At 38.2% G+C, this 25,682-nt stretch overlaps 2 protein-coding genes across 8 annotated transcripts in view; one reads left to right on the forward strand and one right to left on the reverse strand.

The window, feature by feature from the left end:
- Positions 1-143: 143 nt before the first annotated feature.
- On the reverse strand, positions 144-5,879 carry LOC121330729 (60S ribosomal protein L5). Its single transcript, XM_041277450.1, has 9 exons — positions 5,868-5,879; positions 5,293-5,436; positions 4,559-4,628; positions 4,338-4,453; positions 4,110-4,244; positions 3,305-3,507; positions 2,154-2,331; positions 963-1,051; positions 144-302 (listed from the first exon to the last, which is right to left on the reverse strand). The coding sequence occupies exons 1-9, from the start codon at positions 5,877-5,879 to the stop codon at positions 203-205; spliced, it is 1,047 nt and encodes a 348-aa protein (XP_041133384.1). The 3' UTR covers positions 144-202.
- A 2,940-nt stretch (positions 5,880-8,819) lies between these two features.
- LOC121330587 (ecotropic viral integration site 5 protein homolog) overlaps positions 8,820-25,682 on the forward strand; it is a 54,068-nt gene continuing 37,205 nt past the window's right edge. For 2 of the 7 annotated variants that reach the window (XM_041277206.1, XM_041277209.1), the window contains exons 1-2: positions 9,053-9,299; positions 23,788-24,020. In XM_041277206.1, the coding sequence (XP_041133140.1) occupies positions 23,869-24,020 (152 nt within the window). In that variant the 5' untranslated portion in view covers positions 9,053-9,299; positions 23,788-23,868. Of the gene's footprint in view, positions 8,905-9,049; positions 9,300-20,925; positions 20,948-23,787; positions 24,021-25,682 lie in introns of those variants that run through there. The other 5 variants (XM_041277211.1, XM_041277212.1, XM_041277207.1 and 2 more) reach the window with 4 other exon arrangements.

The raw sequence follows: 25,682 nt of genomic DNA on the forward strand, positions 1-25,682 counted from the left end.
TCCTAAATCGTGTAGTTCAGGTTAGCACTGTGCTGTTCAGAGACATTACTACAAAACAATCCTCTCTCTCCTCCAGATTGTGAGAAAATGAAATATAGAAATTAAAAGCAAAAAGAGGTAATTACTCACACACAAAGCCAAAATGTCTTTCATATATTTATTAGAACAAGCGTATTTCGAGTTGAAAATTGGAAGCAACACTTTAGCTGTCGTCAGCTTGTTCCTGTGCTCTGAGGAAGCTGCTCTTCTTCTGAGCAACGCGGTCCTTTCTCTGAGCCAGAGACAACTTGGCGCGGTTCCACCTGCATTAAAAGACACTTTATCAGAACAGGTGCTTTCTATAGCACATTTACAGAGCATATTTTACCAAAAGCATAATCTCTACACTGAAATGTATTCTTTGAGAGACCACTGGTGTCAAGACATTTTACATCCACAATACACAATCATGGCTCCAATTCTTTTGTTCTTAATAAGGTAGGGTAAGCCATGCTGAAAAGACAATAGATGATGCCACAATAACTCATTTGACAGACCACTATTCCAGACTACAGTGCATGTCTTCATTTAGTTTCCAGTCACTGGTTATTAGACTGAAGGATTAAATATTACAAAACATTAAGTCAAATGTTACTTCTATAAAAAGTTTACTTTTTTTTCCCCAAAGCACTATCCAACACCATTGGTTTGTTAAGGCCAACTACCAGACAGTAATGCCTGTACATAATTAAGCAACTGGGAAGTGGCTAAGTTAATAATCTAGACCCCCCACACGCACTTAATAGCCCAGTAAACAGGAAAAATTGCAGTTCTAACCTGTATAGAATGGATGCTAGAGGTTACATTGATAATATTTAAAGCTTTTAAGATTTACAAAAATTGTTATTAAAATAGGAATAATGCCTTCAGAGAACAACGCCTTCTCAACATCATTGAAACAACTTCTACAGTATGAAACATACCTCTTCTTCTTGACTTCTTTCACGGGTTTCTTTTCATGCACAGGATTCTCCCGGATAGCAGTATGAGCCTTGGTATACATTTCATTAACCTACAAAAACCAAGGCAACAACGATTACTACTGGAACAGTTCACTTAAGAGTGAGTGTGTGTGTATGCATGCATGCAAATACAAACTACATGCCCTGCTGGACTGCAATTGCTGCATGCTTTCAAGGACACATTCTAAATAATATTTGCATTGAAATGTTACTATTTTTTTCACTTTCATTACATCATCCTGGAACATCTCAAACCACCAGGGAGGAAGGCATGTTTATTCTGTTCTATTTGTAGGTCCTTCTCAAAAGGTCAAGTGAGATTCAGGCTGGACAAATTATCTACAGTGTTGCAGAGAGAAGTAGCATTATTTGTCAATACACTGCATATTAGTTTTCAGATCCCATAGCAGGACCTTTGCAATGTGACCCATTTTCCCCACATGGCCACTAGTAATGAGTGGCAGAGTTTACAGGCAATAGTAGAACATCCCAGATCCAAAAGTCATATACACTAGCCATTAGGAATGAATGTAACGCTTTAAACTTTCCTGCAAAATGCAGCAGGCTACCACAATTCTATCAAAACGACACTGGATGTTGTAGCCAAACAAAGAATGAATGTACTGTAGTAAGAAAAACTACAATAAAATGGTAGTAGTGAGAAACAGAAAACAATTGGCTAAGGCTAGTGTCAGTTTTCAGACAGAAGTATTGACACAAATTTAGACCAATTGTCCATGCTTCATGACCATTTTACCCAAATCCAGAGACTATCGCTTTACAGAAGCATTTAACATGCAACCAGATGCAGGCAAATTAGGAAACAATCCCCAAGAACAAATCAACAGTGACTTCTTTGAACAAAAAGAACACCTCTCGCAGCCTCAAGAGACAGCCATTACCATCTAGTTGTAGCAGACAGATTAACAACCCACTCCTTTGTGTACAGCATGGATACAAACACTCACTACTTCAATTTCTGCAAGTTCCATTAAACCAAGAAAGTTTAATGAGCTTGTTTTGATTTAGTTTGTTTCAAGTCAGTCCTGGGGTTTGCATGGAAAATGTGGATCATTTAAATTTTCAATTTAGAGCAGACCAAGTTGATAGATAGATGATAGACTGATAGATATGTATACAAAAACCTCTTACCTTGTCAGGAGTAACACCGTTTTTGATAAACCTGGAGAACTGCCTCTTGTAGGCTTCCTCATCTTCCTCCATCAGATAGCTCATGTACTCCGAGATGTTCTGGCCCATGATGTGCTTGCGGTGGACCTCTGCGTTGAACTCCTTGCTCTCAGAGTCATAACCAGGGAAACGCTTGGTGCTGCAGAATTAACAGAGGCAATTTGGAACTAGCAACCTACTAATGTGACATTTAGACAAGACAGCAGTTGCATTCTACATAAACAATGTTTGCTTAGTCCAAAGGGATTCAGGACAAGTCTGATCAACCAAGCAGACAAAAATCTCTTGTGGAAAGTAGAACAGGTTTCAATGCAAGTCAGCCACATCTACTGTTCAAAATGCATCCCCAAGGAGGGATGAAAACTGACCGTAACCATTACATTTGCACTTCTACAGTGTTTATTGAACGGTTTTATACTATGTAAAAACAAGCTGTGAACTCTCCAGAAGCCCAATGTTTGCCATTGTGCACCGCTATTTTAAGAATGTAATTAATGTTACTCAATTGTGAAATGCTTAAAATAAAATTAACAAAATGATTGCAAGTTTTACTGCAGCACACTAGGAAATAATTGTTTACAGTGGCAGTCAAAAGATCACATTTATTTTCTTTAGGAGGTATTTCAGCTGTGTGTATTAATCAAGAGTACCCATACTATGGAAAATGTAAGGACCTATTTATATTCTTGTTAAAAGGCACTCTGCGTGGAGTACAGGATGCGGCCTATGGCCTGGAGATTGCAGATTCGAGTCCAGGCTATTCCACTGCAGACCACGTTTTCGGAGTGGGGGGCTGGCGAATGATCACCAGGATTTCGTTCCGCAAGTGGTGGGGGGGTGCTGGATAAGATTTTTACATGGCTGATTTTATATATTTTTTTCTTCTATTTATTATGATACAAGTGTGTTATATAAAGTACGTATGTCAAAGTTAATATAATGCTGTGGATTGTAAGACCATCTTGTTGACATCGGAGAGAAATTCCATTTGACAAATGAACTTGAGGTGCAGTCAACCCCCAACAAATTACCTTTATTTTCTGTAACAGTTTTCAAAAACCTATAGCAAATGCAAGCCTAACTTTATATGCAACAACCCCACTCAAACCTACCTGTGAGGGATGGACAGTCCACCATCAACAGCTCCTTTCAGAGCACCGAACACTTTATTGCCAGTAGTGGTTCTTGCAAGACCGGCATCCAAGTAACAAGTGAAGGCACCAGGCTTGCCATCGATGCTCTCCACATTGTATTCGTCACCAGTTACCTCAAGCTGGCCTTCATACACGCTGTCCAATCCAAATTTATTCAGCAACTGCAAGCAATGAGGATTAGAATTTTAGCACAAAAGCAAATGCAAACTAGACTGCCTTAACCAGTCGATTATAGTGACATTTTCTTCTGTTTTGGACTACCACCGTACCTGTAGGCGTCTACTTTCACCCTCAACATACTGATCATGAGAAATCCAACATTTAGCTACATTAAGACAGGCTTGAAAAATCCATGCTCTAACACTTCACTGGTACTAAAAAGGCATGGCTTTCCCCAAGTGCATTTCCTTGGTTGAGAGTATTTTATATATAGAAAGCATGCATGTTCATGTCAGAGCAGGTATGGGATATCCTATTTAAACTGTTAGTCTGAACCACAACTTCGTTGTACATAGACACTTTGTGCAAGATAATGCTTGCTCAATATAAACAAATGGGTATGTAGACATCTGAAATACAGTATACTATGTAGTTGAAGCACAAAGTTGTATACAACTACTGCAACACAGGGCCAAATAAAATCCATTGCACATTTACTTTAGAAGTATCCCTGAACAACGTTGGTGTGCCATCAAGGATATAACATTCTATGGCTATCTGTTACTGCAGTATCACTCTGAAGTATGAAAAGAACAGTTCTTACCCTGCGGGCCAACAGCAGACCAGTGCAATAGGCTGCAGCATAGTTTGTCAATCCCACACTGACTCCATACTTGGGTAGTTCATGGGAATAGGCAGCACAGACAATCACATCCCCTTCGATTTTGGCATAGGCGATCTGCAGCAGAAAAAATGCACATCGAATACACTGAAACAAGCAAATACGGGAGAAACTACAAGCACTCCGACAGAAGTGAAATGCAATGCCCACCTGGCAGATGATGTCCCGGTTGGTGAATCGTACAATCATCCTGTATTTAGGAGTATTGTACTTGTTCTTGTCCTGAATCACCAGGCGCTTGCGGGCAAAGTAGTCGGTTTTACCCTCTGGAATGAAGCACATGTGTCAACAGCTGTAACAGTAGAACACAGCGCAGTCTTGCACGCAGAAATGAAAATCAAAGCAAAGGTTAAGAGAGCGGTTGTATTTACCTCGCCTTCTCCTGAATTTCACCTGGTACCTCTTAAAGTAAGCCTTGTTCTTCACAACTTTGACAAAGCCCTGTGAACACCAACAAATACATTACAGTCTGCGCGACAGGTCTGCCAATAGAAAAACGCAAACAACGTGTAACGTGGCAAGGTCTTTTTTTCAGTCACCAATATCCACGATGCTTACTTAGTACCACTCCATGACCGCTAAAGAAAAGGCCTATACACTTCCGTATCATGAAAACTAATTCAGATTGTAGCACAAAAAATGCATGACGTAAATAGAGTATAACCGGCAGTTTGGACGAGTCGGCATTTTGTATCTATTGAATGTCACTCGCCAGCCAGATCATTTAATGTCTACATTAGCAAGGCCTAAGAGAACACAAATCAACATGTAATTCAAAAGCGTAATATGGCGATTCAGCCCCACCACCCCCCTTACAAAAAGTTCTGTAAAACATGTTCAAGAACGTATTCTGGAATACATTTAATATCAGCGACACACAAAGTTCAAAACACCCCGCCATGATTCGTATTTACATTTTTTCACTCATGCAGAGAAGCTCAGCAGCCATTAGGCCACGTTGGAAGGGACCCCGGTGAAGCTGACACTGTTGCAATCTCACATCATCCAATACATTCAAAAAGAAAATTTAACCAGAACTCAACACCATTTAGTTGTTAGAAGTCTTATCTAATTATTTTTGTGTGTATTTTGCCCATTTACTAACCATTTTGCTGACTTTTCGCCCACTTTTAGATGGGAGAGCGGAGTCACAGGACGGATATAAGACTCCGCTGGACTGAGAAAAGACCGAGCGGTCTGCGCATGTTCGGTAAATAGTGTCATGGAGCACAAACAGCAGCGTAACAGACTAGATTGGTCGGAGAAATTCGCTATAGTACCATCTGTTGCCTTGGAGGATTATAGAACACTTTAATACTACTTATTTGCGTCATCCTATTTTTGCAATCCTCGGTTTGGTGATAATTGCACATACTGTATTTTTCAATGTTTAACACATGGACTGTTGTGCAGTGCCATGTGTGATTTTGTGACAGCGTAGTTACAGTGTCAGCCTTAACTGCATAAGCACTGACCTTGCAGACGTAAATGTAGATGAAAAACAACAAACAACACAAACAAACAAACAAATCACAAACCGTAATAAAAACAGAAATAATATAAGTAAGGCATGGATATACCGGTCTATAGACTATACAAAATTGCCCTGTTTTGAAAGAAAATAAATATAAATATTGTAATAGTATAAAACTAGCAAGAAATAAATAATTTGACAGCTACCGCTTGACTCATAATATCCCCATCGGCCACATTTTTTTTAATTTTATTTACTCTATGGAGTTTTCTAAACTTTGAAAAAAAAACTTTATGCATTATAAAATATACATAGATAGGATTAACTTAACATGGTCCAATAAAACACGCAGCGACTGACAATTGTTTAGACCTTTAAGAATTCTAATTAGGATTTACTAAATTTACAAAAATCTTGAAAAACAAATTACTATGCTAGCCAAGTTTTCAAAATCAATTTCATACTTCTTATCAGAAGTAGCGAAGCCACTGTAGTACTGGCATATTCTGTTGACTATATTTTGTTATTTTAAGTTTCCATTGCACACTTTATTTTTGAATGGATATATTTCAATGGTAGTGCCTAATCTATCAGTGCCGGTGTTGTGCCGCAGTTCAATCTCTACAGTTCAATATACAGTTCTTTACCCATGTGTATATCCTGAATACCTAAGCTCTCCGCCCACAGTGGACATTGCATGCAATTCAAAAGCAATGTGGGTCTTAGGTTTCTGTTTACTAGACATTCAACACTGCTAAACAATAATAATAAAAATGCTATTGTGTTTACTACTCTGTTAGTACATGTAATGATTTTACTCACTCAGTTTTAGGATACAAAGAAGTATACAAAAACAAACTTACATTTAATTAAGAAACAGCAGCCCGTAAAGCACATTGAATTGCATGTACGTGCTGTAAAGGTGATCTGTGGAGTAATGCAGATTGACAATGTGATACCAAGGCTCTCGGACCCCTGATAAAATCTGACACAGTCAGAAATACTCAAGTCACTTCAGGCTAATGTGGAGGCTGGCTTAGGTGCCAGAGGCACACTTTATTCCTTTTATTCACTGAATGTTTCTGGAATGCTGAATAAAATGGTAAACAATAAAGAAATAAATAAATAAATAGATAGATAGATAAATAAAGAGAATATCACAGTTGATCTCACTTTCAAGTTATGTGATCTGTGGTTATGTAAATTGTGCTCAGCTCAACTGTTACTGTATGTTGTGGTCTCCTGTGATTCCCTGGGTCTCCGGAGGATAATAAATAAGATGCTCTTTTAAGTTAAGGTACACCAAGGGGCGTAAGTAGTAATTGCAGTCTTTTCCCACATACACACTGCACAAATACAGCAAGCAGTCGTATTTAAATACGAACTCACACACACAGGTTAATTACCCATATCTGTATGATGCTGTGTTGAGTTAAGTACACTTGTGTACTGTGGTATACATGGAAAAGCATTGTCAAGTGCCATAAAGCCTGGTGAAGCACAGGCCCACAAATCGCTGACAATGTAGGTAAAGCAAGGTACAAACTTGGGTTAACCATGGTAAAGCATAGAAAGAAAAGTGTAAAGGCGTTCCGCGCGGGGTGCAGAATGTGCCCTATAGCCTGGAGATGACAAGTTCGAATCCAGGCTATGTCACAGCCTACCGTGACCGAGAATTCCTAGGGGGCGGCGAACACTTGGCCGAGCGCTGCCCGGGTAGGGAGGTTTGAGGTCGGCAGGGGAATCCATGGCTCACCGCGCATCAGCGACCCCTGTGGCAGATAGGGCGCCTGTGGTTCTGCAGTGGAGCCACCAGATCCGTGTCCTCCGGCACTATAGGTCTGGTGACATCGCTGTGGATCCGCAGTGCGATAAATAACGGATTGGCAGGCGCACGTTTCGGAGGACTAGTGCTCCAGCCGCCGTTTCCCGAGTCAGGGAGTGGGTCGGTGAGCCGACGATACAGAAAATAATAACAGGCATACCAAACTGGAGAAAACCGGGGTAAAAAATTGACGACGACTAAATTTAATATATATATATGTATATATATATATATATATATATATATATATATATATATATATATATATATATATATATATATATATATATATATATAGATATATGCATATCTGTCAAAGCCAGCAATCTATCTGTTCGTGGTATTCAGCTCCACAACATCCAAACACTTATTTTCTTTGAACTTTAAACCCCAGATTGTATCTCCGCAATAGCTCGGGAGAATTGAAGGACTGCGCTGTGAGGTGACGACTTTACCTCCACATGCGGTGGGAGCGTCTAAACCAGTGTCAGCGACATCACCACTGGATCCAGAGGTGGAAAGGTGGCGCGGTATGTTTGTGATGCATCAGAAACCGAAACATATTCCATCCATTTGACGTAAGGGGCAGCAGTTGTTGTTGCAAGCGGGTTACCCTACGAAGTGATGGAAATAAAAGCCCCAATGCATAAAAGGTTGTACCATAAGATTGATAGGTTACAAGATCAAGTGGGGCTCAAACAAGCAACTGCCAAGGTTAGTGCACAAGCACATCTACCCTAAATCAGACACCGATGACAGCCGTGTGTTTCATTGACAATACACTGAACCAAAGCTTCTAAATAAAACAGCATCTAACCAGAATAACAGCAGTGAACAGATCTGTTTTTTTTCTTGGTCGTTTGGAATGTAATATTTTAGAATACAGTAGTAACTTGCAAGTTTGCCCTCATCTCTGCCTTTGTGCCCTGCTAGACAAAGGTGTGTCTAGGCAAAGTCTGAGTAACTTAACTCTTACATGTATGAAATATCGAAAACAGTTGAAAAACAAGTACCGGTAGTTTTGGACACATAATATATTTATTTTCCATTGACCATAATAAAATAAATAAATAAATAAATTGCTTTATATGTGAAAAAAACTGCATCCCCGTATGAGGGCATCATGCATTTGGTACGCACGCACTCAGAGAGTAGTATACAGGGTATATATATATATATATATATATATATATATATATATATATATATATATATATATATATATATATATATATAGTGTCGCCCTGCAAAGGGTTAAATCATAAACGGAACCCTGCCTGGTACAGGTATGCTTTCATGCGAACAAACTGGAAAAGTAAGTTATTATCTTGTTGAAAGGCCGGGCAACTGATCTATTTCCGCCGTGTTACACTACTCTTTGCCTTTGTGTTCACGGAGATGACAAAACATAAGCTTAGGTGAGTGAATTCTTGTAATACGCTATAACATTTGGTATGTAGACGGGTGGATATTCCCATATGTGATTAACTGCGTTCCCCAACACGCCACCGCACCAGCCAGAGTCCCCTTTATTTTGGCGCATGCCCGGGGAGTGGGTTGCCTGACGTCGAGCACTGACTGCCTGCTGGTTCTTGTTGAACTGTTGGCTGGCTGCTGGTTGGTGTGAGTGAGTTTCAGTGTTTAGTTTCGGCGGACGTGGAAAGATAAGGAGAGTGAACACACAAAAAACAAAAAACAAAAAAACGCTAGGGCTATTGAAATTTATAACCCGTTTCCTCTGTACAAACGGGACTCTGAACCGTGCTGAATGAAAAGTTAATGTTTAAAACCGGTGTTCGTATACGCTTCCAAGGTAAGAAGAGTTTGTATTGCCTCTGTTCTGACTGCGTTTACAGCCTGGAAACAGCAGCAACACTACATTACCGCGGTGTTTCCCTTATCTGGCGGAGAGTCCGCGGGAATGCAGTTGCCTGATTTTTCTTTTAACAGAGCGCAATTGATTACACATGGAATTGTTTGACCTCTTTTTTTAAATACGGGAAGCTGCAGGATTGAAACTATATTGTTTGCGTCCAAAATTGGGGCGGGTGGCTCGTTTGGTGGTAGGCCTGAATAAAATGTGCACTTGACATGTTTTTCTCATTTTTAATACTCTTTATTATGCCTGTTGTAATATAGCAAGCCAACTGCATCGCTGTGTATATATATAATATAAAAAACTAAACAAACAAAAAAAAACACAGCAATGTACGACAGCGTAGGGTGTCTCTTGGATCAGGCCAATATACACTGCAACTTGCACATAGTCGTAGTACATCAGTACCGGCTACAGAGTGCTTGAGTCTGTGTGTATAGATTTCGGAATCGTGGTACTTGTTATTGTACGATGTAAGTCACTTGTGGGGACCGCTGGTTTAACGAAATTATTATTATTATTATTATTATTATTATTATACTATTTCAGTAATGCGTATGTATCGTTAGGTTATATTATAACGTGCCAGTACAGCACAGTGCGCATTGGTTACTACTAGCTGGTTTTGCAGCTGAGATTCAAATTGCGGTATTAATATATATTTGAAGAGCGTTTTAGTTCGAAAGTAATTTTTACATGCAGGGTCACTCATATTCTATTTTAGGGTGTTTTTCTGTTCATTAGCCACATTAAGCTATGCAGTAACAAATTCTGTCCTCATCACAGAAGACAGCGTGGCGTTGTGTTTTTAAATGTCTGATGTATTTTTAACTACAGAGCCTGTTCTTATCAAAACAGTGTTCAGTGTTTGGCGCACACTATTTTTGTTTCCAACCTTAAGTACATTTTCACTTTAAATCATCTTTGAAGTACTTTTTTTTTTTTTTTTTTTCCCTGGAATTACCAGCTTTTGGAAACTTCTGCTTTCTGTGAACACTGCCAGAGTTGTACTTCATTCTGTCAAGTACTGTAGCAAAACTGACCAAATTTTCAGTGACACACAACCTTAATGGGAGGAATTCCCTTCTCACTTTTTTTGAAAAATAAAACCAAAAAACCTTTAGGTAAATGTATAATTCTTTGTGGGACATTTCTGTTCTTTAATAGAAACTTGGTCATCCACATTTCCCTATTTGGGTTTTGTTGAATGTTTTAGAAAAACCCAGAATAATTGACCTAGTGGATACAACACTAAACCTATCTAGCATTCAACAACAGGACATTTTACCAAACCTCTTGAATGCTTTGGAGTACTATTTGCACTCGATTATGCAAAACCCTGATTTATATAAACACATTTCATATCTTCAGAAACAAATTTTTTTTATCATCACTCTTAATTTGAGGTCAGATCCCACAGTATACTACTGTAAGGCCCTTTGAGACTGTAACAAATTAAATGCCAGTGAACCAAATGGTTAACTTGCAATCTGACAGCAAACAGGAAATGAGTATGACTCAGTATTGTAATTGGTTGGATACATGTTCTATAAACCTCTAAAGCAATCGTGTTATCATTTCATTGTATTTCTTCCCTATACGCAAAAATCTAAATGGCTGGAAATCTTTCAAGTCTTTGTTTTAAAACTGTGACTGCTGAAGAAGCTTAGCTATAATAGATCCAATATGAATCCTTTTATTGTCATTTGAAAGAAGGTGCTCTTTGCTCAGAAGGGTGTCAGATTTATATCCCAATCCCCATTGTAATTAAATTGAAGAGCAGCAAGGTCATCGTGTGGGGCAGGTGGTAAAGCATCTATAGGTCACGGATGTTCCATCTGTGCAAATTGAATAGGTTCAGCCTTGCTTCAAGTCAGATTGAAGATTAAGGTTGGAGTTGTAGCTCATGCAGCATCACCTTGTCCTGAATAGGAATCTTGTAAGGGGAGCGATGGATTACTGTAACAATGTCACAAACATGTAGTTTGCCTGTCATATGAAATGTTTGTGTAATATAAGTGCTATAATTAGCATTTTATCTTAAAAGTGAAATTAAATTTGCTTCTATATAAATTAGAGTAAACACTTAGCCCTAAAATGTTAACGTTTTGTTTGAGAAACTCAGATATTCGTAAAACCAATTGGTGTTTTTTTTTTCTTTGTGAAAACTTGAAGCAGAAACAATCACTTCTTATTTCAGTCAGCTGGCAGCTTTGAATGTCTTTGTGTTTCTCTCTCAAGCTTATTTATTCATAATTCACTTTATATTATTCTGAAGGCAGGGTTTTTTTGTTTAAGTCTTTTTTTGTAATATGTTTTGAGGACTGATGATCATTCAATAACAGCTTATGTTGAATAATTTCAGTTTATATCAGAAAATACTTGTTAATTATGTGTGATATCAGTTATTTTAATCCTATCATTAAATTTTTTTTTTTTTTACAGGCTTGTCTTCTTGCCCTTGATCACAGATTTTGTATGAAGTTGCTATTGTAATTTTATTCTTGTTCTACAAGTATTTTCTCACACTGAAATTATTCAACATATGCTGTTATTGAGTGATCATCAGTCCCCAGAACAATTCGATAACTAGTGCTTATTCCAGTTTTAGCAGTGAATGAGTTATGGTGGTACCATTGTTTTGGTCTGCACCATTTGTCATGTTTATGAGACAAGTGTACTGTGGTTAAAATGGAGGTTGCTGTGCCATTTATTTGTCTTAAATCCTGGCAAAGAATATTTGGATTAATGTACTGTAGAGGATTGATGATTTTCATTAAAAATAATCAGCAGTGGGGCTCCTCAGTGGTGCATCCAGTAAAGGCACTCTGCCCAGAGTGCAGGATGCGCCCTATAGCTTGGAGATCAGCGGTTCTAATCCAAGCGATGCCACTGCCGACCGTGGATGGGAGTTCCTAGGGGACTGCGCAGAATTGACCAAACACTGCCCGGATGGGGTAGGGGTTAGGTTGGCTGGAGAATCCTTGGCTCCGTCCACACACCAGCAACCTCTGTGGCTGGCTGAGTGCCTGTGCGCAATTCCAAACTGCGTGGTCCTCCGACGCTGTAAGTTTTGATATGGCTGCACAGCGGTCTTGCAGAGTGAAAAAAAGCTGACGGCATTCATTTTGGAAGACGCGAGTGCTCATCTCTCCCGAGTTAGTTCGGGGGTTGCAGCAGTGAACCGGGTTGAATAATAATTGGACATTCCACTAATTGGGAGAAAATTGGAAAAATCAATAAATAATTGTTAAAAATAATTAATAATCAGCAGCTATATTGATTCCAAATAAGTGAAGAAATATGTGGTTTACGATTGTTTTATTAGAAAGAGATACGTGTAACTTTGTCTGTTAAAGGTCTGTGCCAACAATAAAGCATTTTTAGAGCATCACTCTATTTAATCTACACCTATTATTCTATGCAAGAACGCGTCTTTCAGCGGTCCTGTGTAGAAATGAGAATATCCCTATAAATAGGACTTTTAATTTTGCCATCAGTATGTTTAATGTAATCCTCAAAGTACAATACACATCAGGCTAATTCCATACAAACAGTTTGACAGATTTAATTGACGTATACTGTGCACATTCTTGTATGGCATTATATTTAGATGTTCAGTACCTACACATATTGGTGTACTCCCCTCTTTGCATACATGACTTGCAGTAGTTTGAGGAGTTTGTTCACAGTATGTTGTCTGTAATTTGTTGAGACTTTGTAAGCAAAATGTATAACGCTATTGGTTCATCATTTACCATTGTCTGATGCAGCATCCACTAGATGTACGTGTTAGACAGGGAACAGTTATTCATAATTTTAATATTTATTCAATGGTGATGGGAGTGTGCCACATTCCAGTGCAATTTATTGGCAGAAATATAGACTGACACTTGTGAAATAGATTTTCCAGCAGTCTAATCATTTCTAGCTTTGAACTATGACCTTTGAAGGTTAAATGTCAGTTGATACTGTATATATTCCCTTTTGTATTGCTGTTCAAAAATGTAAATTCTATACAGTAAATCCAATGGCTAATGAGTGAAAAAGAATTGATAGTATGAAACTGTTGTTTATGTTTACGTTTTTGTTTTAAGACTTTGTATTGTACTTGCAATTGTATTGTATAATGGAATTCAGTACATTGCATAGAGGTACAGTAGCGAATGAAAAATAAAATTGGGGTTTAAAAACTGCATACAGTACTGTATCAGTCTTAGGTGCTGGATACAGGGACAGGGTGCATAATGTGCTGATTTCCCTTTACTGTAAAAGTGATCATTTTTAATTAGAAATTTTCTATCAACTGTATATGTCTGTCTATCTATCAATTTATCTATGTACCTGTCAAATGTATAGAGGGGGGAGGTGAGCTAGCTGCTGATTCAAGACAGGCACAGTAGGCTATACTACAAAGAGAAATGACATTTTATGCAATTTTTAAAAAAATAATTGGAATGGAAATTTATGTCAAAGATGCACAATGTCTTTTCTAATTTACATATCCCAGGCTCATCAGTTAAAGACAATCTCTTCACACCTGAAGAAAACCAAAAGTGTGCTGCAGCCTGTCTACAGAAATGCATCTTTCTAACGCCATCCTGAATTTCATTCCTTAGCAGCTACTGTCTGCTTCTGATGTTGAAAGTGGGTTTGGAATAGAGGAAGTGGCTGCTGAGCTGGAGCAAACAATGCAATAATACATTATGCTTTAGACTTCCCTGCTTATTCTTTGTACCTGGGGCTTGACAAATTAGGTTCTCTGGGGGTTTCAATAGAAGGGTTTTAGGTGGTGGCACTGTATTTGTAGAGCACAAGGATGTGAACTGAACAGCAACTTGAGAGCCAGTGACAAGACACTCCCAAACAAACACATATCTGACGTGGCATTGAAAATACTCCCTTTCCTTCACTGGTTGTTACAGAAAAAAAAAAGAAAAAAGACTTGCTGTAACCTGCCCAACCTGTCTTTGTCACCCTGCTCAAATATTTTTTATACTCTCTACCATATACAATTTGTTAAGGGTGGCTCTGTTAATTAAAGAATCAAACAATTTACAGTAGTCTAGAAATGTCATTGGAATAAATAACTTTATGTAATTAGTCAGAACTGGTTTTTAAATAACTCTTTTTGTTGTGCCAGATAATTTCAGAAATGTTATTTATAATACTTCTCCACAGATTGATTTCTTCATTCGCTGTCTCGACAGCAAAGTGTTGTATAGCGTAAGCAGTATTGAAATAAATGTCTCAAACCCACTGCTATTTGGGATTTTTTTGTTATATGCCCAAACAACCAAAAAAAAAAAAAGTTAGATCAAACTGTGCTCGCGACTCGTATCATGGAGGCACAACCAGTCTCTGGGATCTGTTGTTGTTGATGATGATGAATAATAATAATTTGTAGCTGTGCAATTTGTCTCTGGGGAGGGATTGCTGTAATAGTTTTGTTATTTGAGTAAGCAGGAACTGTATACAGTTCAGCTTTAGGTTTCTTTGGAGTCATCAGGGTTGATACGGTATACTGTAGCAGGTTAATGGTTTTCTTAAAGATCTGATCTGTAGTACAGAACAGTACATCTATTAAGCTGTGTAATTATGTGCAGTAAGAGTTAATACCCGAAGCCCTGGCTGACACTACATTCTATTTTTAGCAATATGTCTTAATGCTACTTTGGCTTGCTTGCTAACTCTGACGCCTGGCAGATATGCTTTGTCCAGGGCCCCCTACTGTACTTGACGTTGAAGCGTGCAATGTGTGCTGTTTGACTGGGTTTACTAATTACCAGCACAGCTCCACATCAAAATGAGCAGGGCTCTCCCTTCTTCTGATTGACTTGGGAATAGAAGCAGGGAAAGCTTTTCTTTTTTTTTTTTTCTTTTCTAATGCCAGATAACTTGTTTTTTGTCCTGCATGCTTTGTACAGAATACTGTATATTGTTTTAAAACAATTTTTAATTGTGAATATGTGTAGCACATAAGCCTAGGTGTGGGAATTTCTAATAAAACCAGATTTTGCACTAATCAACGGTAACATGTTTTGTGCGCAATAAGCTGCTTTTCTGCGTGCTTTGTGCACCTGCTGTATTCACCAAGGAGTGGCAGGCGACCTGGCGCACGAAATGAATCGCGTGGAAAAAGGCACCGCGTGCGAGTCATTTAAATACAATGAATAATGTTAATGCATGGAAATGTATTTAAATTGTCCTCCTTAGACCACGGGGGAGGTGTTTGTTATACAAACCATATTCACTTAAGTGCAGTAGCTTTACTAAATGTCTCAGGCTGTATTAACAGTACCGCCTTTGGAAACCAGGCGGTTTCAACTAAATTCCAACATAAACAGGGCAGCCCACTAGTGCCGTTTGCAAAACAAGACATATCCGCAACACACATATAGGGGTGTCACAATATGAAAATGTTCTCATATGATTATTGTGTGTGTTATCACGATAATTGTGGCAAACACGATAATTTACAAAGAACTACAAAAAAAAAAACTTACAAATTTATAAGATTTACATTTTATTAAGCTGTAATAGGTATGAAATCAGTAGCCTAAACTTTAATGAAAAAAATATGGTACTTATAATACAATAGATATTTGTACAATACTCTACTTGAAATGCAGAACTCTATGAAATAAAAAAAAAAATGGAGCATTTCCAAAGTAAAATAAAATAAGCCTTACATTTTGTTTAGTTCTTTTCTTCTATTTTGTTTTTCTTCTATTTTTTTTTTCTTTGCTCTTTTAAGTTGTTCAGTTTTGGTGCCAACAATAGTCCAATATGGAGGAAAAAAGAAAAACAAAACAACTGACATGTAAACATAAAACTAAAATATTTTCATTGGCATGAGGTGAACAAACTTAAATGGAACTCCATTTAGGGTTTTGGTGTAAAAATACTAACATGTTTATATGTTCTGGCGAAAGACATGGTCGAAAGGGTGTTGCAGTATTTCCACCAGAACTGAAAACACGCTGTGATGGCACACTAGTGGCTGGGATGCAAAACAGCTTTTTCACTAAGCTAGAGAGCAGAGGCAGAGCATCGGCATGGTCTTTCCACCAAGACAGAGGATAAGTTTCCTCTGCAGCTAATGGCATGGTAAGGTAGTGTGTTTTTTTTTTTTTTTTTTTTTTTTTCAGTAATCCATTTTTAGATACCAACTAGACCGGAAACCTTCTGAGGACTTTCTTTTGCCAGTGGACTTGGAAGAGCTGTAGCTGAGGAAGCTCAAGGAATGTCAGTAGTACTTTGGGATTCCTGTGGTAGAGTGGTTGCATTACTTTTTTCATCTATAGCAAGTGCCTTATTTAAAGCAAGCTCTTTATGCGCATCTTCAACAGCAATGCTGTTTGGACCATCTGACACAGAAAAATGTTTTTTTGTTTTTTTGTTTTTTTAAATCTGGGGTCTACATAACTGGTTAAGTTAAGAAATCTAGAAGTTGATGCTGCAGAATATCTTGATTTTTAGATCAGCAGAAATTATTTGCTTCGTTTGTTTAGTGAGAACCCTGTCTCCATCCTGCTCAGTCAGCAGGGCACTGTGGAGGTGATGTAGAACTGGTTGCAAGGCAGATATGGTAATATGAGATTCTGCAGCTAGTGCTTCTGTAAATATGTGCAATGGGCTCAGGACTTGACACACATTTTCAAGAACCTGAGTGTTACTATCTGTTGGCATTAAATGCCGTGAACTGCGGTCAGAAGCAAGTACTGCACAAACTGCTTGTTGCTGCTCAATGAACCTGGAAACTATCAAGTATGTTGACCCCATCTTGTGGCCACATCAAGGAGCAGTGAGTGCCAAGGAACATATAGTTCAACTTGCTTTTTAGTCAACTCTCATTTTCCAGCTGCGATTGAACCCTTTAACAAGACTCCTGCAGGACCTCAAAGCTGTTTCAACTTGGGTCAATTTGGGCTTTACTGAAAGCCAGATTGAGATTATGCCCAAAGCAACAGCCATGGCACATCCATGAGATCATTTAAAGGCCTCCTTTACATTTGAGCCATTGTCTGTTGTTACAGCTGCCGCAGTTTTTGCATCCAGCCCCCTCTTTTCCAGTATGTAATTGAAGGCTTTTCTATTAAGTTTAATGAATAAGATGTTAATCACTAGATGGAACCGTGCAAAGTGATCATCCTTTTTCACGCAGTATAATGTCCAAAACACTACCGTTTAGTGAATGAAGCCCTAAGAAGGATACATTTGCAGTATGCAAATTCTAGTCCACTGACAGGCAGATCAAATCTTGTAGGCTAATGAATTGCAGTTATGCTGCCATCACACCCGTCTTTCAGTGCTGTGGCCAATGCGGTAGCGAGGGACAGTGATTGAGCAACATCTTACAGGTAAGTGTTTCCTGGTTACAATTTAGGCCGTTTATCCATTTGGCCTTGGCAAGTGTAAAGTTGCTTGCAGTCCTGTGGAAGCTGTTTGTATTCCAGCCTACAGTGATTAAGATAATCCTTTAATTTAACCAGATACCTAAGTTTCTGTGAACGCTTATTAAAAACAACCCTTCTCCCAGATATTTGTGAAGCTTCAGCAACCGGTGTTCTTTGAAGTTGTCCCTTTCCCAGCAGGCTTGTTTCCTATGTCAATGCAATAAACTGATTCAAATCATTGCAGAAGACACAAATGTATTTTGTAAACAATTGAATATTATGAAAAACCTGCTTGTTACAAGGTACTGTAGAGTGTATGGTTGCAATAAAGGGTACTGTGGACTTTGCTTGCTTTGGGTATTCATTTTATTAGTGGGTTTTTTGCCCCTTGAGTATGAATCCATTTTGTTTTACTCTTTAAAAACAGCCACAAGCCAAAAGAAGCAGACTGAAACTGTCTTCTCTTCAGTAGTAACAGCTGTTTGCATTTGCATTTCAGCAAAGAACCATCTGCAGCTACCATGCAGGGTGTGATGGAAAGATGGAAAGATCAGGGCCGTCTGGCCATGAAGAGAGACGGAGAGTTCAGGAAGTTCAAGGGAATTGGGAGGTCAAAAGAAACTGGCAAGATTCTGTAGACATTTTGAGATTTTATGTGGTGCTGTCCTACAGTACTTCTAATGTGCCTCTTGTCACTCACAGAACCACAGTATAGTTGGTCAGAAATGTAGTAGAAACTGTATGTTTCATCCAATGTTCAAAATATATTTTTAAATGTTAATGCTATGCATTTACAGTAATGCAGTCAACTTACGTTAGTGCTGCCACTTTTTAAATACTGCTCAAACAATATATACATAAATTGAAGTTACAATTGAGAAGTGTGTGATTTTGATATTAAAGAATTGACCCTGAGAATGCAAGGCAAGTTGTATTGTCTCGAGAGGACTGGCAGCAAGCCTGAGAAGCTACATGCTGTACTGTATGACACATCAGTGAAACATTTTCCTCAGTGACTCCGAGCTGGAACGGACACAACACATACAAAGTGAAAAGAGGGTGGGGGTTGGGGGAGATTGGGTTCTCTGAACAGCTTTTAGAAAAGAATGGCTTTCCTTCTGCCGCCCTGTATTGTGTTGCAATCATTTTTTTTCAAGCAATAATTTACCCAGGATAGCCCAACAGAGTACATTACAGTATCTTGCAGTATAATCACTGGGGACCTGCAGTGTTTTGCTCTGTGCTTGCTGTACTGTTGCAGCTGAGAGGACTGAAGTGGGAGAGCTGACATGCCCAAGGCCAATCACTGAGTCTTTATGTACAGTAATAAAGCAAGGTCATAGTCTGTTTGAACCACTGGGACAATCTAACTTCGTAATATTTCCCATATTTAACCACATGTTTAAGTTTTTTGAAAGCTTGTGGATATAACAGTATAAGCCTTTCCAAGCTGAAGCTGATTTGCATTAGTTTGTGTGAGGACACAAAGAGCTGCTTTAAAGAGTTGGAGGAAGTGATGGTGTTGCAGTGTGGAAATGCAAATATACTAACTGTGTAGCTGTATACAGTACAACAAAAGTATTGTTGTCACCCGTCCAGCAAATTAACCCTTTAGTATTGACAAATGTTGTCATCATCTTGGTTATCAAACATGCCCCTTGATTTCTGCTGGCTGTGTAAAGCAGCCTGCAGTACAAACTGTACTGTTCAGAGGTTTGCTGTTATATAAGATACACTGTTGGCGTTTTATATACTTTTTGAACGTTCTTGTTTTCTTATCTGATTTAAGTTGTTTTTAAATAAAATTGTAATACTAATAATCATGACAAACATCAAAAGGCTTGAGTATTTGTATACAGTAGGCCTAAGTGATCTAGAACATGGGACCTTTTGTCATGTGATTAATGCCAGCTGACATTCATGGGACAAGAGTTATTAGAATTTCAATACATACAAGTGCTGTCGTGTTGGGTATTGGATACGCTACTCGCGCCAGTATGCAGTGTAAATCTAAACTAAAACTTAATTGTCAAACTTCATTTAATGAGTGTTGTGAATGTGTTCGCTCTCCTTTTAATTTGAATATGGAGCAAGTGTACGCATGGCCAGCTCCAGGTGGGATGTTTATGCGATTGTATTAAGTTTATGCGCATTTTGTTGCTTTGTAGAGCTTCTGCATTGTAGATGAGAGATTTTTGTTGCTGTGCACTACAGTAAATCTACCCACGCTGCACTTGCTACAGTATGTACTCTTTTTTTTGTCTGTTTTTCAAGATTAGATATACAGTACAGTAGCCTGCTTTCATCTCTATGGAAAATGGTCTCCATATTTTTTCGAATTTGTGTTGTAAATTGTCAGTTCCATATAACATTTAATATTGCAGATTGTGTTTCATAACCTTGATCCTAAATATTACACTCCCTACACTTTGAAAATTCATGGTCTTTTGAAATGAAGTGCTGGTGGAGACAGCAACTCTTAAGTTGGGTGTTTAAGAGCGTACAACTACTTTTTTTGTTTTTTGGTTTAGTATTGTATGCTGCGTTCTTGTATTTGTGCTGTTTTTTTATATATAATTGAAAGTAATGGTAGTACTTTAACATTTAACAAATATAACAATACTTGCCAATTACCTTAGCCTGGCTTTAAGACCATACAGAGTTCTACTGTGGAGCCAGTGTAGTATTTATATATTTATGTGGGGTTTCCTGACATTTTAATTTGGTGCTGATTTGGTTTTGAACTGGAATTTTGCTGTATGAGTAGTACTGTGTTGTACAGCGTTGTTCCTTTTTATGTGTTAATGGCTGTAGAGGTGAATTCCAGCCATGTGTCACATGGACAGCTGGGGGAGGCCCCTAGAGATTCCAGCTGAATAGGTTTCAATACATTTTCTGTAGAGCTGTAGAAGTTGTATCCAAGTGCAGACTGTCTGGCAGTACAGTATCTGTAGTTAAGAGAGCACTTTGACCCCCGGGCAAAGCACAGCAACAAAAGATTCCTTGAAGAATGTTTGCTGCAGGAGGGGCACAAGGATGAATTGCCAGTTTTAAAAACATGCTTTGAAAACCAGCCTCACGGAAATGGAAGAACAGAATTTAGATTTTTATCCCGTGGGAATAATGAGTTTATCTTCAAACAATAATACTCTTATTTATTAATTTTTTTAATGAAAGATTTGTTATGTAAGTAATCCTGTTTTTTGTTGGTTTTCAGTAAGGAATGGATAGTTTTTGAACCAGTGCAAAATGTACGACAATTTAGTTAAATTTACAATAACTAGTGTAGTCCTGCAATACTTGTTGAATGTGTTTATCGTATTGTGGTTTTTAAATATGTAATTCTAATCTACAGTGCAGTAAAGACATACACTATATGAAATACTAAAGAGGTATTAATAGTTTGATGGATCTTTTGGAAAAAGTTCTATCGAGTGGCACATTTCTAAAGCATGCACTTTTTGATGATCATACTCAAGATAGTTCTGTTGCCATGATATACAAAACCCTAGTAAATTCCCATAGAATGACCCAAAAGTCACCATTTAGTCACCTGCTGTACTATAATGTGATATTACTGCCTCTACATCAAGGGTAAACTGAGAATACTGTATGGGAAGCCATGTATATTTACAGTAAACTTGCATCTAGGCCTTAGTTTCTTTACACTGAGGATTTGTGCTCTTTAATGTGTATTACATTGAAGTACAGTGCAGTTAAACTAGAGTAGTGCATGGGCAGTGTCTCAGTGTGCCTGTATTACAGCAGATCAGAGTGCTGAATGCCTTATCGATGTCTGCAACACACAAGCTTTGTTTGCAGTAACTGCATTTCCATTATGGTATCTTCTTGGCCAACTTTATCAGCTTGCATTGCAGGGGGTTCTCTCTGATTTCCATTTAGGGAACGGGAGCATCTGGTTGTTTGCCGTGGCATCTTTGTTCAAATGTTTAATTAGTTAATGTCTCATCTGAAGGGAATCGCGTCCAACTGCTCCGTGCCCTAACAGAGCATACAGATGGACTACAGTTCGTCTCGACTTGTTCACAGTCAGGAGTTGCTGCTGTTGTATGGGTTTGCCACCTACTGTAGTTTATGTGATATTGGCATTAGTGAACCACCAGAGCACATCATTTTTTTTATGGTTGACCAGTAAATTTACTGCTTGCTGTATTTCTAAACATAATGGGTGTGAACTTTAAAATGTTATTTTCTCTGTGCAGATAGATTACATATTGCATGCAGATCGGCAACCTTATTTTACATTTTTTTTCAGTCATTTTGTGGTTATTTATTTGGACGATTGTGAAAGTTTCTGTGTGTGTTTTTTGTCAAAGTTCATGTAGACTATGTATATATATATATATATATATATATATATATATATATATATATATATATATATAATTATCTAAAAGAAAAACATTTTTCCATGCGGTTTTAGAACCAGATTTCCTGTCCATGGTTTAAAATCAAAGAAGGGCGGTCCTATGTATTGCATCTCTATCTATATCTGTCTGTCTGTCTATTTATAATATATACACATACACACACTATAGTTGATGTACTTCCTTTTACCACATATGAACGCGAAGGTTTATGCTGTTCTACCTTTTACTGTGTTTAGATTTTGCTTGGTTTTACTGTGTGCCCTGTTTGTGTGCTCTGTTGTCAGATTGCATTTTAAAATGCAATTACTTTAGGAACCCACAAATACACTATACAAAGTCAGGTTCGTTGACTTTAGTATTCGTCCCAATTGTGCAGTGTATTACAGGTCAGAAAATAGGTTTTATGTCATGCAGTTTACAATATAGCCTACTGGATAGGTAGTCTAAAAATCTACAGTACTTGTTTACAGATTTCTTCTTGAACCCATGATCTTCTTGTGCTTACATTTTACTGTATTATATAATGCTGACTGAATGAAGGCAAGTATGTTGACAATTTTCTTGAACCTGTTGTCCAGATGTCTTGTTTTTAATATTTGCTTTAGCCTGTGAGCATTATTGATTTTTTGAATATCTTGTTAAGTCTTTGGCCCTGCTTCAATCCTTTTTGCCAGATTACCATCAACCCCTTGGAAAGGCTGCAGTTGCAGTCTCTCTGTTGTATTTCCAGTGACTACGCACACTATTTTTTATAGAAAAAATAAATCTTGATCATACAATACATGTGCAGTACAGCACTACATGCTCCAAACTGTTGTGGAACAATAGGAAGACATTAAACCCTGCATTGATTCCTTGACCTGAAGAGAAATGTTGGTTGGCAACTTCTGTCTCCAGATATAGCTTCCCTACTAGAAACTTGTCTGGGCTGCGGCCCAGCTTTTGAAGAGATAAATGATGTTACTGTTTTTATACCTGAGGCTAATTCCTGATATTGGCTGGCACAGTGGGTAAGTTCAGCCAGTGCTCAGAGGATTCTGTCAGCACAAAGACTTGCTGAAATTGTATACTGTAAATATATCTTGAGGAGAGAACAAATTTAATAAAAGATTAATTGAAGTACAAAATGACCTGGTTGGATTTATTTTGCAGCTGATGGATGATTTACTCCTAGTGTACAGTATAAGGCTGCCTACACTTCTTTTTTTATACTCATTGTAGTTCAGTTCACTTAGAGGAACTTGACTTTTAACAACTCCACACTTTAAATCACACTTTCATTTCTTTAAGCACAGGATGTTTGGAAGGTGATTCATCGTAACGTTTTTGCCTGGCATAATACATAAAGTAATCCTGTTGTAACCTCAGCATCATTAATTTATGTCCAGTACAGCAGCAGACGAACGAACGCAATCTCATTAGTGGCATTCAAGTTTGTATTTGCTTAATATCTATCCCATACTACAGTAAACTTTGTGCATTGCGGAAGAGTCTAATTTAAACCTACAGTTATATCAAATTGACCACTCTGATGATGGAGCCAAATGGTCTTTGAAAGTGCTTGAACTGTAGATGATTGTTACTTTAATACAGGTTTCACTTGTACAATAATAATTTTTTATGTGATCTTCTCAGGTGGCGACAGAAAAGGTTACAGGAAAGCTGAGTTCTACTCTCTCATGGGTGAAGAACACAGTGTCACATACCGTCAGTCAAATGGCTAGTCAGGTGGCGAGCCCATCTGCCTCCTTGCACACTACCTCCCCCTCCTCCACAACACTCTCCACACCTGCGCTGTCGCCCTCCTCACCCACCCAGCTCAACCCCGATGAACTGGAGCTGCTGGCAAAGCTGGAGGAGCAGAACAGGTACTGTCCTGGAGAAAATACCTGGTGGGGTTATTCCTAGATTTTCTAGCATTCTAATTGGTCATCCAGATTGCTTTCGTTTTGTGGCTTGTCTAAAATCAATGCAGTACCGTGATGTGCAGGTTAACAACCAGTTTTAGTAAGACACACTAATGTGAAAGACAATGCATTATCTTCAGACACATACAGTAACATTCCAGAATATTGTGCACTATAGAAGGCAGGACCACTGAGTCCATTGTGATGTAGTAGTTTCAGTGATTGGAGCAGGAGTTAGGTTGCTTCTACTGTAGAACCTCATTTATCCGCACCCTGTTCATCCACGACTTCAATTATCCGCGGCTCCCTGATGATTTTTTTATCTCTGAAATACGGTACGTTATTGCAAATGTAGACTTAATGTTGACCGTACACACACACACACATAAACACAAAGACCCATGCGTCAGTCTAACCTGTGGAGCCAGAGCCAAAACAGCAGTGCTTCATGTCTTGGTATGAACAGCAGAAGGATTCTGTAAAATTAGTTTTCCTGAGGCCGTTACTTAAGCCAAGGAAACTTGTTTTGCGTCACTGAAACAAAATACTATGATGGACTTTGTCAAGGTTCAAAAGAATGGCTTGCAGCAGTGAATTAAAAAAAAAAAAAAAAAAAGCTGTTACGAATAAAAACCAACAAAAAAAACACTTCTGTTGGTACGGATTTTGTTGAAATGTAAGACCAGTTTAAATTACACAACATGCTTGTTTATTTAGTTTTAAAGTTAAAAACAATTCATAGAATTTTTTTTTTTCTGAAATACCAGAAAAGTAGCAACACGTGGCTACCATAATTTAATATTAATGCAATGAATAAATTAGCGCTAATACCTGATACTTCTATCTGCTATCCACACAACCTTTGTTTACAGGAAAATTGTGAGCTCTGATGGTCTAAGTAGCTTATTCCCATCATAAAATGTCTTATGATCTTGTAGCTTTGTAGTGTATATATTTTTTTGTAGCATATAATGTTTTTTATTTGCTTTTTTTTTTTTGGTATAACAGAAAAAGCTAGGGAAACGGGGTTGGAGGTGTATCGCATTTTAAAAAGATTTTGCTAGGAGTAGAATTGTCAAAGTAAACTCATTTTAAAACAGTCGGTATTTTGTAATATTGTATTGCATACATCTCTAGTAAACTTTAATTTGGTTTACATTACTAGTTTCTGTTTCTAGTTTCTAGTCATACGCAATGGCACCTCATTTATCCGTGGATTTCCCACATCCATGGATCTATGCACCTTTCAAGCGTGTGGATAAACGGAGTTCCACTCTATTTACAGTACGTGCAGCGTCCCACCTCATACCTATAATATCGGCCAAGTAGATCCTGAAGTCTTAAACTGCAGCAATAGGTGGGATCAGCCCCAGGAGTCTGTAGAGGAAAGATCTCACTGAGGCTCGCGGTATAGTGAAAGGGAGGAGAGGATGTAAAGTTCAAATCCCTGCGTCTCTGTCTCAACAGACCTTGCCATGGGCTGGGGCTGGTGCTTACATTAAGACAGTTTCCTGCAAGGGAATTAAGCTTCAGTCATGACAAAGAAAATGCTCTTGGAGTAAATGTGAGAGCCTTGAATTGCGCTGAAATCGTCCTGCAGTCAGTTTGTATTGCAGCAGTAAA

Source organism: Polyodon spathula, chromosome 18, assembly GCF_017654505.1.
Source record: "Polyodon spathula isolate WHYD16114869_AA chromosome 18, ASM1765450v1, whole genome shotgun sequence".
Lineage (NCBI taxonomy): Eukaryota > Metazoa > Chordata > Actinopteri > Acipenseriformes > Polyodontidae > Polyodon > Polyodon spathula.

What these genes read in the sequence shown, in the direction of transcription:
- LOC121330729 (XM_041277450.1), bottom strand. An exon ending in GGCGAAAAGTCAGCAAAATG is followed by an intron (nt 4,629 to 5,292) that starts GTTAGTAAATGG and finishes TGGTGTTCACAG; the next exon opens with GGCTTTGTCAAAGTTGTGAA. An exon ending in GGACTGTCCATCCCTCACAG is followed by an intron (nt 2,332 to 3,304) that starts GTAGGTTTGAGT and finishes TTAATTCTGCAG; the next exon opens with CACCAAGCGTTTCCCTGGTT.